This window comes from Balaenoptera musculus, chromosome 2, assembly GCF_009873245.2.
Source record: "Balaenoptera musculus isolate JJ_BM4_2016_0621 chromosome 2, mBalMus1.pri.v3, whole genome shotgun sequence".
In the NCBI taxonomy this organism is placed as follows: Eukaryota; Metazoa; Chordata; class Mammalia; order Artiodactyla; family Balaenopteridae; genus Balaenoptera; species Balaenoptera musculus.
The window spans coordinates 31,490,843-31,507,873 of NC_045786.1; the positions used below are offsets into that span (position 1 = coordinate 31,490,843).

General features: G+C 58.2%; 1 protein-coding gene across 5 annotated transcripts in view; it reads right to left on the reverse strand.

Moving 5' to 3' along the window:
* APBA2 (amyloid beta precursor protein binding family A member 2) overlaps positions 1–17,031 on the reverse strand; it is a 230,682-nt gene that overhangs the window by 12,760 nt on the left and 200,891 nt on the right. For 4 of the 5 annotated variants that reach the window (XM_036844816.1, XM_036844817.1, XM_036844814.1 and 1 more), the window contains exons 7-11: positions 12,928–13,073; positions 12,163–12,198; positions 10,025–10,111; positions 4,050–4,235; positions 187–366 (exon numbers count right to left, since the gene is read on the reverse strand). In XM_036844816.1, the coding sequence (XP_036700711.1) occupies positions 187–366; positions 4,050–4,235; positions 10,025–10,111; positions 12,163–12,198; positions 12,928–13,073 (635 nt within the window). The remainder of the gene's footprint in view (positions 1–186; positions 367–4,049; positions 4,236–10,024; positions 10,112–12,162; positions 12,199–12,927; positions 13,074–17,031) is intronic. The other variant, XM_036844818.1, reaches the window with a different exon arrangement.

Below are 17,031 nucleotides of genomic sequence, written 5' to 3' on the forward strand. Positions count from 1 at the left end.
CCCATCTAATAGCGGCATTAAAAGGCACATTTTCAAGGTCCTTTTAAGACTGACCGTCAGCAGCTTCTTCCCTACAACAGCACCGCGTTTCCCACGCAAGTGCTCGCTGAGAAGGCAGGGGCCCCACACCAGGAAGGCTCGACCCCGCCCGGCCCGCCAGCTGTGCCCCCCGCCCCGGGCACCCACCTCCTTGCAGTTCTCCGAGTTGGAGAAGTGAATGAGGTCGTCGTTGTACATCTCCTGGGTGTTGATGATGTCGCTGTACTCCTTCTGGCTCAGGTCCTCAGGGTTGATGCCGTTGGCCCGCAGGAACTCCTGGTAGGCCACGCTGAAGGCCTGGCCGATGGACTGGGCAATGAGCTGAGCCTGTCGGGAGGGGCGCCCAATGGAGACAGGCAGGCGCACGGGCCCCGAGCGGGGGCCACGGCACAGCCTGCACGGGGGCCCCTGCCTGGGCTCCGAGGAGCCACAGAGAGACCGTGGCCCGGGTCTCTGTCGGGGGAGCCCTTCTGCTGCTGGTGCCCTGCCTGCCCCCACCCGAGCTCCCTTACATCCCAGACATCCTAAGACAAAGCACAGTTTCCAATAACGTCTGGGGAAATTATGAATTATTTGCTAATGATCATAGTTTCGTTGCTTTCACTGGCGACTGTACTATATTTTCTTTTCACCCATCTTTCTTTTTTTTAACAAATGTGTTTTATTTATTTAAATATTTATTAATTTTTATTAAATCAATTTAATGAAATTTAAATTAACTTACTTAAAATTAAATTAATTTTTATTAAATAAATATATCTATTTGGCCCATGCGGGATCTTAGTTCCATGCCCCGTGCAGTGGAAGCGTGGTCCCCTAACCACTGGACCGCCAGGGCAGTCCCCCACCCATCCTATTCCAAACACAGACTGGGGGGTGCATCCTCTGGGGAGCGTCACAGAGACTGTCAGTCACCCACCCAGCGTTTACTTCTCTGGAGCAAGAGGACCCAGTCCAGCCGCGGCGGGGGGGTGCGGGCAGGATGTGTGCCCAGCTGCCCTCGTGGGGCGTGTGGATGTGTCAGGCTGAGGCCAACAAGAAGCATGCGACCTTGGGACACCAGCACAGGGCAAATCATGGAGCAAATCACTTCTTTCTACTTCAACAGGACCACTTCTATGGACTGGATTGCATCTGATACTGCAGAGGCCCGAACTCTGAACAGTCACTGCCAAAGCTTACATGCCACCTGCTGGTGTGCAGATAAAGGACCATGGGAGGTGAGGGCTAAGGACCCAGCTACTGGGCCACGTCAAGCACCCTGGCAGCCGGGCAGCCGGGGGAGAGCAGTGGGATCCCCTCAGCAAACCTCGGGTCAACAGGGCCTGAAAACATGTGGAATTGAGGGTTTGGCCTGAATCCCATTCTTGCTCTACACGCTGCATGATTCTCAGGCTGCAAATGAATAAGCCTTTGTGAAAAAAGTGGGCTGGGCTGGATAACAGAGGGAGAGCTTGGAACCCTTCAATTCTAGACCGGATGGCCCTCCCAAATTGGGCCCCGAACGGTCTGCAGGAGGGAAGCCCGGGTCCACTAGGCAGGACCAAGCCCTGCCCGCCCCCAGGAGCAGCGTCCTGGCAGTTTGGCGGCTCTGCTCAGAGGGAGAACCAGCCACAGGCACGGAGCCCTGGGGCCACCAGGTGGCACCACTGGCCCAGACGTGTATGGAGCTGGTGGAGGCAGCCCCACGGTGGCAGGTCCTGGAGGGCACCTGGCCCGAGGCTGAGGCCAAGCTGAGGATCCATCGGGGCCTCCAGGAGGAGGCTGGTCCCAGGATGGAGGGTGGAGGACTGAGGGCCACCCGGCGGCCTTGATGTGCCCTGAGACCTGGAGTCTCAGGTTTGCTGACACCAGCTGCCCCCAGGCCTCTGGGTCCATCTTCCTCTGACTGGGGTCCCCTGGCTGGGAAGGGGGTGTGAGAGCATAGCTTCGTTCTCCCCACCCACTGCCCACTGCCCTGAGCCTCCCCTTTGAGCTCTGCCTAGTCGGGGCCCATCACCTGGGGGAGCCCCTGGGAGGACAAGGAGGTCCACGCCCAGGCTCCATGGGACGCAGTCTGGGAACCTCGGCGTCTTCCCACCAGCGGCTGGCTGCAGTCTCCCATTCCCCGTCTGCCCTGAGTCCTGGCATCCCTGCCACCTGAGCTGGGGCCAGTCCTGAGGGATCGCCCCTGCCCCCAGGTCACAGCCAAGGCTGTGAGCCCAGAAAGGTGGGGAGCGTCACGGGGGCCTCCCCGAGGGGCTGGCATTGGAGGCTGGCACTCAGAGGGGGCCTCCTGCAGGTGGGCGAATAGCGGGGGAGGCTGCCCTGCCCCCCCAGCCCTTTCACTTCTTTGGCTCACCTGCACTGCCCTCCACTTTACAGAAGGGAAACGGAAACTCTGAGAGGGCCACCAGGGTCCTTATGGCCACCTTCCATTTTCTCCAGGTGTCCCCCTCTGTTCTCACTGGACCCTTGGATCCTTCACTCACCCCAGCAGCAGTTGGACCCTGATGGGGCCACCATCAGGGTCCGACTCTCAGGATGGCGGCTCCATCCCCTCGCGCCCCTCCCAGCCCATCCCTCCCATGTGCCTTGAAGGACCACCTGGAGCCCCGCCCCCACCTTTGCTCTCAGCCTTCTCTCCCACGGAATAGAGAAACTCAGGTCACAGCAGCACCCAGGGCACGGTGGGCACCTCGGAGCCCCTTCCTGCTCCCCGAGCCAGCAGACTGTTCACCCCCTGCCACTTGGCCAGCTTCTTGCCTCACCTGCCCATCACCACAGCCCTTCTCCAGGGCCCATCACATCCCCCCAGGCCGGGTCTCTGAGACTCCTCGAGACATGAGCCACACAAAAATTCCCAGGCAGGTGTCCACAGACATCTGTATAATGGTGAAAGGAACACGTGTGTGCACTAGTGAGTCTGTATGTAAATTTTCTCTCCAATAAATGTGTCATTGCTTCAAAGCACTTGTAGGTGACTTCAATTTCTCAGCAAAAAGGTCACTGCCTCCACCCACCCTGCATTCAAACATGAAAACACTGGGACCCTTCCCCACTGCTCCGGGTCCCTGACACACCCTCAAGTCCCTTGGTAACTGAGAATGCCCTTTCCAAGCATCCATGGAGGAGAGAGAACGTTTTAAAATCCTGCTCTGGCAACAGCCCCAAGAACAGCTCAGCTGCTGCCTCCTGCGTGATCCTGAATCAGATCTGCCGTCGGGGGGCAGCCCAGAGACCCCGCTCACCTCCTGCCCTGCAGCTCCCTTCCCCGGTCCTTTTCTCCCTCTTCCAGGCTCAGACAGATGCTCTCATCCCATCCAAGGAAGGAGTCAAAGGGCTTATGGTCTCTTAGCGAGTCTGCAGTATTTTAAATGTCAGAATTACAGTTGACCGTGAACAAAATGGGGGTTAGGGGCTGTGACCCTCTGTACAGTCTAAAAAAAAATCTGTGTCTAACTTACAGTCAGCCCTCCGTACCCGCAATTCCTCCGTGTCCGCGGTTCATGATCGCGGAGTCAACCAAGGCGGATGGTGTAGCGCTGTAGCATCTACTACTGACAAAGGTCCATGGGTAAGTGGGCCCTCGAAGTTCAAACCCATGTTGTCCAAGGGTGCACTGGATTTTCCAACTTCTTATGGCCTGAAATGGCCATGAGCAAAAGCAGAGGCGCTTCCCCATTTGCAACCCTGGAGTGTGGGGCGTGCATCTCAACAGAAAAGTTAGTCATGGGCTACTTTATTTGCGGAGAACAAGGTTTTGTTAAAGGACCTTGTCGAAGAGCTCCTCGGCATATTTAACTACGGTTCCATTTACAAACAGCTCCTGAAAAATGTATTTCATGAAGCGAAACAGAGCTGTGTTCATGGTCTCTGCAAACTCAGAGTGTTAGAAAAATCACCACTTCCACTGGAAGCGTCCATGATGGGGCACAGGATCCCCATCCTATACGTGCTCTCCTGGGACCACGGAGCCCATGGGGCCTGGGCTGTCGGGAGGGGAACATCATGCCCGAGCATTTACTTACATCCTCGGACTCAAACACGTGGCAGATCATCTTATACTGCTTCTTCCCCTCCTGGGCCCCGGGGGTGGTCTCGATGCAGTCCTGGGAGGCTGAGCGCGGCATGCGGCGCCTGGCCATCAGCACCACGATGTTCCCAATGTCCGCGATGTAGGAGATGGTGCGAAGGGCGTGGTCCATCATGGTCTCCTGCCGGGAGAGGCATGAGAGGGCCTGCGTTACAGGGAACAAGCCCTAAAAAACACCCAAGTTTGGGGGCTCTCAGCCTCGACACTCCTGACGTTTGGGGCTGGACCATTCCATACTGTGAGGGTGTCCTGGGCACTGTAGGATGTTCAGCAGCATCCCTGGCCCCCACCAACTAGATGCCAGTGGCATCTTCTCCATCCCAAGTTGTGACGACCACAAAGATCTCCAGCTGTGGCCAGATCTGCCCTGAGGGACAGAGTCTCCTGGGTAGAGAGCCACTGCCCCAGTGAACAGAGCATTTTAGGGCGGTGATTCCCAGTCAAGGTGATGTGCCTTCACCTTAGCCCTGCAGCTTCCAAAATGATGCTCGTGGGGGCATGATGCTGGGTGGGGCTCCCGGTCCTGTGGGGGAGGGGCAGCAGCTGAGGCCCATCCCCACCCGATCGGAGGCCGTCTGTGGCTCTGGAGAAGGCGCCTCTCCCTGCAACGCGGGCGCCTGGCCCAGACTTCCTGCCAAGCAAAGGAGGAAGGCTCCAGAGCCAGTGTTTCCCAGGGATGAGTTCGTCCCAGGAGCCCAAGCAGCATGGGCCTGGGCAGGGGGTCCCAAGGCAGCCCGCCTGACTCTGATGGATGGGTCTCCGCAGCCTTTCAATCCCCCCGGGGCCCTGGCGGGCCCATCACTCTCAATGGCTTTTGTCATCTGGCAGAAATTTCCACCAAGCATCATTCCTGGGACCCCTACCTAACAAGGCTGCACACAGAGGCTCTGAGAAACTAATCAGCTGGTCTTTTATGCCTTTGTCCTCTTTCCAGAAAAGAAAATGGGGCATTTCTGCAACCTATGCAGCTCCTGTCTTCCTCACAGAAGCCACTTCTGCACACTTGCCTTCCTGGAGCTGCTGTGTTTTCTGGCCAGCTCGGGGTGGGGGGGTGGGGGGGGATTTATAACCACAAGAACCCCCTTCCAGGAGGGGCCGCTGGAAACGGGACAGTGAAGGTGGCTCTTCGGCATCTCTTGATTTCCAGCCACTTTCAGAAACACCTGACGCAACCCCCAGGTGTCAGAAATGAGCTTCTCCCCATCTCCGAGCACCTGTCAGTGGCAGAGCCCGCTTCCTCCCAGACAAGGCCACCCGCCACGTGGCCTCGTCCCCTTCCTGCCCCAACCGGCCACTCGAGTTCCCACAGTCTCTGCATCTGTTCCTGCCTCCCAGCTCCTCTGCTAACGTTTCTTATTTTATAGTCAAACCAATTTCCTACCACCACGCTTCCAGTTCATCCTCAGCGACCTCGGAGCAAACTCTCAAACGATCCACGGTGCCCACGACTGGCCAGGCTACCCCAGACACCTCGGCCAGGCAGCCAGGCCACGGCTCATGGAACCTTTCTGACCCACCTTCCCGGCTCTTGTTCTCCTCACTCTCGGTGACCCCAAAGCCTGCAGGGGCCAGTGCTCGGTTAGTTCATCTTTAGGAAGCACCATCCACCCGCCACCCCCAGCTAACCCTGCATGACCTTTCCACCCCCCAAGGCCAGTTCCGAGGTTCCAGGGTGTGCAGACAGGGAACCCGGCCTGTCTTATTCAGGGCGGCCAGCATTTTCTCCTGAGCACACAGAGAACCAGGTGTGTCCCGTCTGCCCAGTGAGATGGGGGCTCCTCGGGAGCCGGGCACCTCTGCTTCTCCCACCAGCCCTGACCTCCCAGTCAAGAACGCTACGAGCAATGAACCAGACACCCGCTGTACTCCAGCAAGAAAAGTCATTGACGTTTCCATCATGGAAGAGAACAGAGAGCAATCCCACCAGATCTAGTTCCCAACCGTGTGTGCAAACACCCCGAGTTCTCTCTCTCCCCCAGGGCCTCTTCATGTGAGGGGGACAGGGCCCCAGCAATGGTGGGGCTTTGCTTACCAACCCACAGGAGACCTGCTCCCTGCAAAGCAGATGCAGGATGAGGCCACCAGCCCTCACTCCCCACCAGGCTCCGCAGAGGAGGTGGATGGGCACGGAGGGAGGAGCAGACTCTCCCCGCTGGTGCGGAGCAGACCCAGGAGGGAGCTGCTTCCCATGAAGCATGAGGACTCCCCACGTGGGGAGCCCCGGCTGTGAGGATGCACAGGAACGCCGGGAGGAGGAGATGAACAATGAGAGAGCAAGAGGCCGGGCACCGACCACGCCGCAAACTGCCACAGTGAGGAGAGCCCGATGGGACAGAGCGACGGGGGCTTTCCACTGGAAAACGGGAAGTGAAAACACTCTTTAAATACCTCCGATGAGCAGAGGTGAAGTTCAACCAGAGAAGGGGGAGGACTCTTAAAGTTGAACTTCAAAGACCACTGGAGGGGTGGTAAGAAGGACCATGACCCACTTGCCTCCTGCCCGGGACTTCCAGCGAGATGCTGCCCATCGAGGACCCTGTCCTGGTGGTCCTGGATGCCGTCCTCGCTTTGCCCTTCCCCTGGCCTGGCACAGCTCGGCCGACCCAATGGCCATGAACCTGAGCCCTAGGGAGTCTAGGGCTTCCCCAGGACATCTGACCCGCTGGAGATCAGGGGCACATCCTCCTCCACACCGGATCCCAGTCATCAGTAGCACGTCCCTGGGGCAGCCCACATAGGCTGAAAACCCTGAGGTCTCCTGCTCTGTGGTTCTGGAACATTCCTGTCCACAAAGACCTGGGGAGCCACGGGCACCTCCAGCAGCCACCAGAGGCTCCCCAGGGCAGGAGCTGCGGCCATGGGGGTCCAGCCAGCCCTCCACAGAGGATGCGGGCAGAGAACAGCATGTGGGAGAAGGAGAAGATGCCAGGAGGTCTATGGTGGTTGGGATGCAGTCAGGACTCTTGGAGAGAACCCAAGAACCGACGTGGAGAAAGCAAGGCTTCAGGAAGAACACAACAGGGCAAAGAGCCAGCGCAGACAGGTGGTCAAAACCACAGCACAGCCCTGCTCTGTACCCGGGAGGTGAGCACCGGCCAACAGATGCTGGTCTGGGCAGCGGCTGTGCACGACTTGGCCACGATGCTGCAGCTGGCGGGATGGAAAGCCCACGTGTGTTAAGGACCGACCTTGAATGAGCAAGCAAAGGAAATCGTGGCTTCTGGCTCTGCCCACTCTCGGGAACGGACGCCCTGTCCCCGGGCCCTGTTCAGACACCAAAGACCCAGAAGGAGGGAAGGGAGGAGTGAGGGGAAGGGGCTGGCATGTGTGAGCCCTGCTCTGAGCTGCCTCATCTGTCCTTCAAGGGCCCCAGCGCCGGGTTCTCCTCTGAGAATCAACAGGGCTCCAAGATGTCCGGAAACTTGTCCAAGGCCTCAAGTTCACAGGGATGGGCCCAGTTTCCAGTCTCCGCTGATGCAGGAGCATCAGAGAAGGGCTGACAGAACAGGCCTGACACTGTCTGCAGAAAGCCTGCCCGCAGGTGGCCTTCGGCTCGTCTGGGAACCTGGATTTCAGGAGGGTTCCCGACATGCCACCCGACATGAGATGAGTGGCTCACCTTGCCTGAGGCATTTGGGCAAGCAGTGTGCTCCAGCCTGAGCCCTGCTTGCTTTCAGGAGCCTGGGACTTTGGCGCATGGCAGACAGCACAGGTGCCTATGTGACCAGCCCCCAGTAAAGACCTTGGGCGCTGACACTCTCGAGCTTACCAATGGCCCACGTCTCACACGTGCTGTCGCAGCTCGCGGCTGGGAAGTTCAGCTCATCCTGCGTGACCCCATCAGGCGAGGACCCTGGGTTTACCTGGGCTCAGCCCCAGGCATCTTCTCCTTCGCTGGTTTTGCTCTGTATCCTGGTGCCATAGTAAATCACAGCCTTGAGTACAACTATATGCTGAATCCCTTGAGGCCTCTTATCAACTTATGGAACCTGGGGTGGTCTCGGGGACCCTGACAGGTGGGTGGATGAGGGATGAGGGCTGGGGGGCGGGAGGGAGGATCTGGCCCAGACAGTTTGCCCACGAAAGATCGGGAAACAAAGCCCGAGGCTGTGAAGTGTCCTGCGCCTGACCCGGTTGGGTGGCTCCCTGAGTTCTCGCCAAGTGCAAGGCCCCACGGGGGACAGGGCAGCTGGACACAAAGATCAGAGGGCCAAGGCATAGGCCTGGCCACTGGGACAGGCCGGTGAGGAGGAAGCGCCAAGACGGCGGGCGGACGGCAGGGCACGGGGGCTGGGAGGGAGCACGTCACGGTGCCACTCCGGCTCCAAGACACGCCCTGCAGCCTCCTCTTTCCCCACACGTCAGGTCTTCCCACCCACTGGGTCCTGAGGGGTGACAGCCAGCTCATCCACGACCTGAGAGCCAAGCTGCGCTCCTCCCAGCAGCCCAGCGATGGGCATGGTCCACCCCAGGAGAGACCAAGTGAGAAAACACACTGAGGGAGTCAGGAGCCACGGTCTACACTGTGGGAGCAGGGTGCGTACGGAGTAGGGGGCAGGTGAGCAGGACCCTATGGTGCTGGTCTCAAATAGGAGGCACGTGTATGAACTCTTGGCTTTTAAAAACAGATACTGTCCAGCTCGGTTCATTTTTAGGGCCCAGGATCCACGGCCCCCCAGCAATGATGGGCAGAGCCAGCACCCAGGTCTCTGTTTCTGTGCGTCCCTCCCCATGGACAGGAACCACGGCTCCTTGAAGAATGGCCGGTTCCAGGTGTCGGGCAGGGAGTGCAAGGGGGGCGGAGAACATCTCATTGTCTCAGGAACGTGTTCCGAGACCACGGGCAGACCGCCAGGACGGCGCAGGGCCCAGTGGGAAGTCCTTGGACAGATCTGGGTGATTTGAGCACCCAAGAGAATAACGATGGTAAGGGATTATAACACAAGTTAAAAAAAAAAAAATCTGGGAGTCCACAGTGAAAAGGGAGAGACAAAAAGAGGGGAAAAGAAAAAAAGAAGCTCTTCTGCACAGAAGCACGTTAGACAGTAAAACTTGGAAGCAGAACAGAAGAGAAAATCACCAGTTTGCATTTCTGACGTTGTAACTGAGTCCAACAAGGTCACTGCTGGATGTGACACCATCAGGCAGAGGGTGCTAGGGAACTGGCTGCCCACATACTCAGCGTCGCGATATGGACCACTTGCCAACAGCAAGAAGTAAGGGGCCGTCACCCCTGCGTCTGGCCGGCCTCACCCGTCCCCAGAACGAGTGGGGCCCTTCCCCATCTCTGTCCTCGGCCACCTCCCTCCCTCCTGCACTGCAAAGCTCATCCACCCGTGCCCCTGCCCACACCCAGCTCCCAGCCCCTTCCATCTGGCTCTGCTGTCTGCTTGCCCGTCTCCCCACAACGGCAGGCTTGTGCACGGATCCAGGCACAGGAAGATGAGACGAACTGAGGTCAGACACGAGCTGGGCACGTGGTTTACAGGCAGAAAATCGTAGGACCCTCCCCTCTGGAGCGCCGCTGCGCCGGGCTGGGGCAGGGCAGGGAGGGTGCGGAGGGCCACCCGGATCTCCACCCTCCAGCTCCACCTCCCAGCCCCGCACGCACAGGCCTCGAGAGGGCCGTTCCAGAATCCCGATGGTGAGCACACGCCCTCCCCCCGCTACCCGGCTCCCCTTCATGGTATCTCTATTTCATCCCTGCTGCTGTGCACACCAAATCGCCAGCTTCACCCCACTCGGCCCGAGGCTGCTGCCCGCCCCCAGCTTGCTCTACGTTTCACAGCAGGGGCCGGGGGGACTGTCCCGGGGACGCCGTCTCACCCCCGCAGAGGGGGTCTGCAGCTCAACCTGGCTCTCCTGGGAGCTCCTGCACAGGATTTTAAAGCTCCGTCTTCCAAAGCTCACCTGTGTGTCTGCGTTTAACACCTTGATCCTCTGGGTGGAGATGAAGAGGTCCACTTCGGTCAGCGTCTGGGCATCCCCCTCAGAATTCTAAGAAAGGATGGTGGAGACTGTTACAAACCTTTAAAAAAACTAACTCAAACAAAAGCCTGACAATCTCACGAGGGACCCTGAGCGCCCCTAGAGGGAGAAGTTCCTCAGCAGAAGCAGCCATGGGAGTCTAAACACAGCCCTCCCCAGCACATCCCAGCTGAGTGAGCTCTCTCAGGGCAGTTGGCACAGGAGTGGGAGGGGGCACCGCTTCCAGGAGGCTGAGCCCGGAGGGGGCCGGACGCTGGGGGGCTTGTGTCGCAGCATCCAGACTGCAGCCAACTCCCGGAGAAGCGGGCCTGCCTGCCCACCCTTCCGGAACACGGCGGCTACACAGGGTCTGTGGATTGGAGCTACATTTCTTGGATTTGGGATTCCAAGTATCCCCAGGTAAAGGGGAAGAGATTTTTCCAAGAAGGTGGATTAGCATATCTGCATTTTCTTCTAGTTTAAAGCCACAGTCATGTCAACCCCCAGCAGCATTGGTCCAGCTTCCAAAAACCCTAAGGAAGCAAGACCTCAACCAGACGGGGCGCTGCCCTCACAGGACACTGGAGAAGCCATCCCACAGATGCCCGTTTTGTCATCTCCTGGGTACACCCATCATACGGCTGGAGCAATGTGCAAAAGAATGTTCTGGAAGCTGAGTGCACTGCTCGGGGTCTGCCCTAAACTGGGACAGCCTGTCACAGGGGATCCTAATTACTAATTGTGCAGTGGCAGTGACATGCGAGTTCTTGGGTTTCTCCACCGAGATAAATACTCCTTTCTGGTCACTGGGGGAGCCTCTTCTTTGTGGTCACTTGTGGCTGGGGGTTCACACCCCTACAGTCACCAGCAAATCCCTGGGGTGGGGACTCTCTGCTGGGGACACTGGTCCGTCATGGAGACCCTCCCATCATTGTTTGCCTGGCCAGCTGCGGGCAGATCAGTGAAGGGGCCCTTGGCAATGACCCTGAGCATCTTCCAGGCCGAGAGAAAGAACAATTCTTCATGGAGGTAACCGCTGGCCCTGGCTGGCACCAAGGTCTGGTCTGCCTACACCGACCCCTCTGAGCTCTCCGGACTACAGACCCAAGGAACAGGCTGTGGTCCACACTATCCCGCTCCAGCTGCCAGGGAGGGCACGGGGTGACTGTGGGTGGAGGCCATCGCCTTGGGGGAAGCACACCCCACTGCAGGTCTGCAAAGCCAGGCTCGTTCCACTGTGCCTGGAGACACCCAGCACAAGGTGGCCTGGGCGGAGGCAGATGCGTGAGTTCCTTCCTCGCCCGCAGCTGAAGGCGTCCCAGGAGAGGCCCCTGGGCAAACAGCAAGCATCACAGGGAGGGAGGTCTCACTGCAGCGAGAAGGGAGACCCCGGGCAGGGTCCTCTGGCCACACCACCAGAATGTGGCGCTCCAGGCGGGCACAGAGGACTAGCTCTCCTGCTGCCCAAGCAAAATCCAGTGCCAAGACAGCCCCTCGGACACAGAGCACTGGATACTTCCTGCATCAGGGGGATAGTTAAAACATGCCCAGCATTTACTAAACGACCAGGTTGATGAACAAACAACTGAAGGTCGACCCGAGATCTTTAAAAGTCTGCCCATGCTCCAGAAGCTTCTCAATAGAGAAAGCACCCCTTGGGCAGACTGCATTTCTCATCATCCCGATTCAGTAAATTAAACTTAATGAGTCTAAATATCAGAGTGATTTAATTAATTCTGTACAGGGGCCCTAGGCACTGAACGCATCACATGGTTGCATCAAATGCCACATTTAAAAACGTCTACACAAAACGGCCACGTCATGGCAGTAACTGTGCTCTAGCTCATGGAGACTCTAAAAAAGAAAAATGAAAAAAAGGGCAACGATTAAATGCTTCTGTAAGTGGGCGGCTTAAAAAAAAAAAAGTGTCTGTGATTTCATTCAAAAGTCTAGCATTGACCTACCAAAGGAAGAGAAAAACCCATCTGCCACATTGTCTCTGTTCCTGGGGCTCCCCCCAGCCCCCTCCCCCTGCACAGGACATGCCACAGAAACACAAGCAAACCCCACATCCTACACACCGCTTTCTTCTTGATTTTAGCAGCCTTTTGCATCCTCTGAGCAGCGTGAAACAGAAAAGAAAAACAGGTGGGCGCAAACCGAAGGAAGGCCAGGTTGCTTTGCCCTCTCCCGACCACCGCGCGGGGCTCGTGCCTGAAGCCCCTCCCCCTCCGTCGAGGAGGTCAGAGTACGGTGAGGATGGGGAGGGGCTGACATCCTTCCTCATCCCGCAGGGAGACCCCTGACTGCCCAGAGGGGCACGTCCTCAGACCACCGCCCCTCCCTCCTGACCCCATCAGCTTTGCTGACTTGGTCCTGTCCTCCCCCTGCCCGGCTGCACCCACCCTTCAAACCCAGGTGATCCGAATGACGCGCACCAAGAGCTGCAAGTGCGTCAGAGTTTTTTTTGAGGTCATAGATTTAAATAAAACGTATGATTTTTTTTGCTTCCCTTTCTGCAAGTACTTTGGCACTAAAGATACAGAGGCGGTCAAAATGGGATGAGAGGCTCTATACAAACACGTGACTGGAATGCTTCGGAACAATTACATTTTAAAAATCACGTGTCCTGGGGGCCCAGTGGCAGTTCCTCATTATGGAGCGTCTCTGTCCCCAGCCCGCGTCCTCTCATCCAAGGTAAACTCTCCCTCGGCCCTGCCAGGCACCTCAGACATTCCCACTCCCGTGCCCAGGGCTGTGGGGTCAGCGCTGGACAGCGGGCCGTGTCACCCATCCCGCTCCAGTGCTCCCTGCAGGGAAGCCGGGTGCTCCTGGGCCGCCCCTACCTTGACCCGGCTGACGGCCTCCTGTGCCTGCATCATTCTGATGTTTTTGGATGGGTTCCGCTCCGAGAGCAGCTGGGTGGAGCCCAGGTAGTTGGCAGCAAAGATGATCCCATCGATGAGGTCTTCTGGCTCACAGGGCCCTGGAACTGAAGGGGGCACAGTTGTCAGCCCTGGAGGACAAAGGCAAGGCAGCGGGGCCAGGGGCCACGGGAGAAGGCTGAACCGTTGTCCCGTCTGCAGGGAGTAGGGGGGGGCGGGGCTCCTGCCCCCGTTACCGACAGCGCACCGTACAAGTAACTGCACAGAATCAACACCCAGCCAGGAAACCCTGCACCCTTGGTGTCAGGAGGATAATTCTGGGGCCAGGCAGCTGTCACTTAAGGCACCTGGGCCTCCGAGGGGACAGCCATCTGCTGCAACCCCAGAGGCGCCCTTTCCCCAACATTTCCATGCCTGCCCCAGAGCCCTCGGTGACTCCGGACGGTGATGGGAACTGCCCACCGCTCTCCAGTTCTGTGCCCTGGGGCTCCCGGGCGCCTGCAGACCCCTCACAAGGCCTGTCTGGCTCCTCCCATGCCATGTACCCCAGGTCCAGGCTGGGTGACGTGGTCCCTGTTCCATCGGCTGCCTTGAGACCTGAGGTGCCAACAGCATGATCCGGAACGTTCCATCTCTGAGCTGTTTAATACAGGAACCACTGGCCTCATGTGGCTTTTGAGAACTTGAACATGTTGGCTAGTGCAACAGAGGAACTGAATTTAAAAATTTGTATGCAATCCTAATTAGCTGACATGTCAATAGCCACACGTGGCTAGTGGCTCCTGTCTCCTGGACAGGCCTCTCTAGGTAGGAGCCAGTAAATCTTTTCTGTAAAAGGCCAGACGACAAAGATCTTAGGCTTTGCTATCTCTTTGCAACTAGTCACCTCAGCATCTGGAGCACCAAAACAGGCCCAGGCGGCGTGTGTGTGAGCAAGCCTGCTGCACCCCAGCCAAGCTTCACACACGCAACTGGTGGCCAAAGGATGTGGCCCCGAGTCCACAGTCTGCCAACCTGGAGGCCATTGCTCAGCCCTGCTCGCAGGCCCACGACCACGTTCTTCACTTCCCTGCCTCTTCCCTCTCACTGCCCACCTCCAGCCAGAGCCCTTCTTTCGGGGACCATGGCCCTGGCTCTCAGGCTCCCCTCCTTCCTGAGCTAGGCCACCCGGAGTCATGCCAGTGTCCACAGGGCTGGCTATGCTGCATCCCCAAGCCCTCAGGGCCAGCAGTCCCCTCCTGACCCTCCCCTCCGCCAGTGTTCTGCGGTCTCACCTCCAATCGCTGTTTCTGACACCACCCACTCACCCAGAGTGGACGGCACCATCCACCAGTTCAACACCACCTGCCCCGAGCCCTCAGCTTCCTCGCCTCACATCCTGTCTGCCTGCCCCGGAGATTTAGCAAAACTCTACCCAGGCTTCCTCTGGCTGGAAAAAGTCCCCAGCAAGCCAAAGTGGTTCCATTACAAATTCATGGCCCTGGATGCCCTCAGAACTCCTTGGCAAACCTAACGGGCTCCTCTGGGAAGCGCTCCCTCCCCCTCTGTGCACGGCTATTTCATACCTTTCTCCATCCTCTTGCACTTCCCGCTGCCCCTCCTGTGTGTCCTGGACAGAGCATCACCTCTGCTCCCAGACACACCCGCGTCCTGTGCGGTGGGCGTCTGACCAGCCCTCCTTCCGCCTTCCTGTGCAGCAGTGGGGTCCCCACCTGGGGCCTGAGGATCACCTGCAACCCCATCCCTCCCCTCCAGGACCCTTCCTCTCCCCCACCTCCAGACCACGGACCTGGTTTGTTCGAGTGAAAGCATAACGTACAGGTTTCCTGCAGGCACCCCAGACACATATCTTCTCCAGAGGTTTCAAGAGAAGGAACATTTCAGAGAGTAAGTGTAGAAACCTGCCCCGAATCCAGTGTCGGCCTGGGGTCGTGTCAGTGAAGCTGCACCTTCGTTCTCGGGTGACGACCTGCTCAGTGGGGTCCCCGCTGAGCTCACAGCCCCCTCAGCGTGGTCTCCCCACCACGTCTGTCTCTGTGGGAAGGTTCTTCGCAAGCAGCTGACCTGGCTGGATCTGGAGGAGGTCAAAGTGCTCCGCAGCCTTGTGGGGAGTGGGCTTTGGGCTCCAGGGGGGGAGGGGGAGGGGTGGGGAGTGTGGAGAGAGGGGCTGGAGGGCCTGGTGGGGACCTAGCTCCTGGTAGGTTTATAATCTCACCCTTTCAGTGTTTAAAAAGGCAACCCAAGAAAGTCACAATGTCCCCCGATGAATGTTCAAATCGATGGTTTCCCATCCTATTTTTCTGTAGCTGGGCTCGCAGATCCAACATGCCCTTTCTGGGGCAGGGCAGGAAGAAATGATTTCTGTGGAGCAGGTACTTCAAATTGTCAAGGTCACAAAACACCGTCATCACCACAAGCCCAACCCGGACTGGAGAGAGTCAGGCTTCAAGGCAGCACTGAAGGCCAAGAGGGCGTGATCCTGGCTGCGGGCAGCTGCAAGGCAGCCCTGCTCTGTGCCCGCTTCTAGACCCCCTGTTGGGGGAGCAACAGGGGAGCCTGCGGCTGTGCTCAGCCTCTCAGACAACCCAAGACAGGAAGAGCCACCCGGGACGGGGCGCCGATACAGAGCCAGTGACTCCCCAGGCCTGTGGCCTGGGCACCAGCTCACCCCAGGGCCCAGGGCGCAGGGCGCAGGGAGGCAGGGCCAGGGCTTAGCAGTGGGCCGGGCACAGAGAAGGGCTCCCCAAGTACTTTAATAATGAAAGCAGCACGGGGACTGTGCCAGTGGGGTGGGGCACGGGACTCGCCCCCCCAACTCTGCAGCACAGGGAAGGCACCCCCGCCCCCTGCCGCCCGTCCGCGTTGAGGGCCAGGCCATGTCCTGGGTGCTGGGACAGCAAGGGGGGCCAGGCAGGGAGGTGCCCTGTCTCTGGACACCTAGAGTCGCGTGAACAAAGCAAACTCAGAAGCAAGGTCTTTTCAGAGGCTGAGAACCAGTGTGCAGGAAGCCAAACCCAGGCTGAAGGGACACTGACACTGTCTAGATCTGATGACGGAAAAGGCTCATCTTAGGAGCAACAGGTAAGCGAGACCCAAATGATGGGATGGGGGACAGTGACAAGGGATGTGTTTTCTGGGTGTTATGATCAAGTGACATCCTTGCAGGTCCCAGATGTCTGCAGGGGAGCAGGGTCAGCTCTAAGGGGACACAGGGAGCCGGCTGAGTCTGAGCTCTTCCACTAGCCCTGCTGGACCAGGCTTTGTGCCCTGGGGACAGCCATCTAATTTTTTTTCTCTCAATTTCCTCGCCAGCAAAATGGGTGGAGGGAGAGGATTCCTGATTTCTATCTTGACAGGGTTTTTGCAAAGATAAGATTAAAAGTCTGAGTTTCCTAAATGCTAAAAGCATATAAAATGCAAAGCCTTAATTGATGAATTCTAGTTTTCATTTGCATCCAGCTCAAAAGACAAGTCATCCTGCGTGGATAAGGCAGAGCCTCAGGGGCCAGATGAGGGGGGCAGTGGCCTGACAGCAGGCTGTGCCTGAGGGCAGGTCACGCGCTCACGTGGCCTTGTGGGCCTGGAGGCTCCTCGGGCAAAGGGATGCCACGGGGGAGGGTCACGCAGATGTAAGCGACAGAGCCGGGACCAGACCCAAAGCAGCCACACCCTGGGTGACAGCCTCCACCATCACCCAACACCCAGAACCTCCTGGCTGCAAGTGATACGACCCTCTTTTAAACCCCGTACCTGATGGGGTGGTGGGAGGTGGCAGGTCATTTAAAAACAGCTGGAGCTGAAGTCATTTGAGGAGGGAAGGAGGGAGAGGGGAAGACCCCAGGAAGCCCCCGCTGAGCCCAGAATCACCTGCAGAGCCCCAAGAACCTGCAGAGTCCCTCCCCTGCCTCGGAGATGCCCCTTCAAGGAAGCCGGAGGTGGGGGCCTGGAATCTGAACTTGATGCCCGCATACTGGGTCCCACTCTGGGCAACCTGTTTGGAACCACCTGACCTCCAGCAGACAAGAGCTCCCCTCCCACGTTCATCTTAGGAGCAACCCCTCTGCC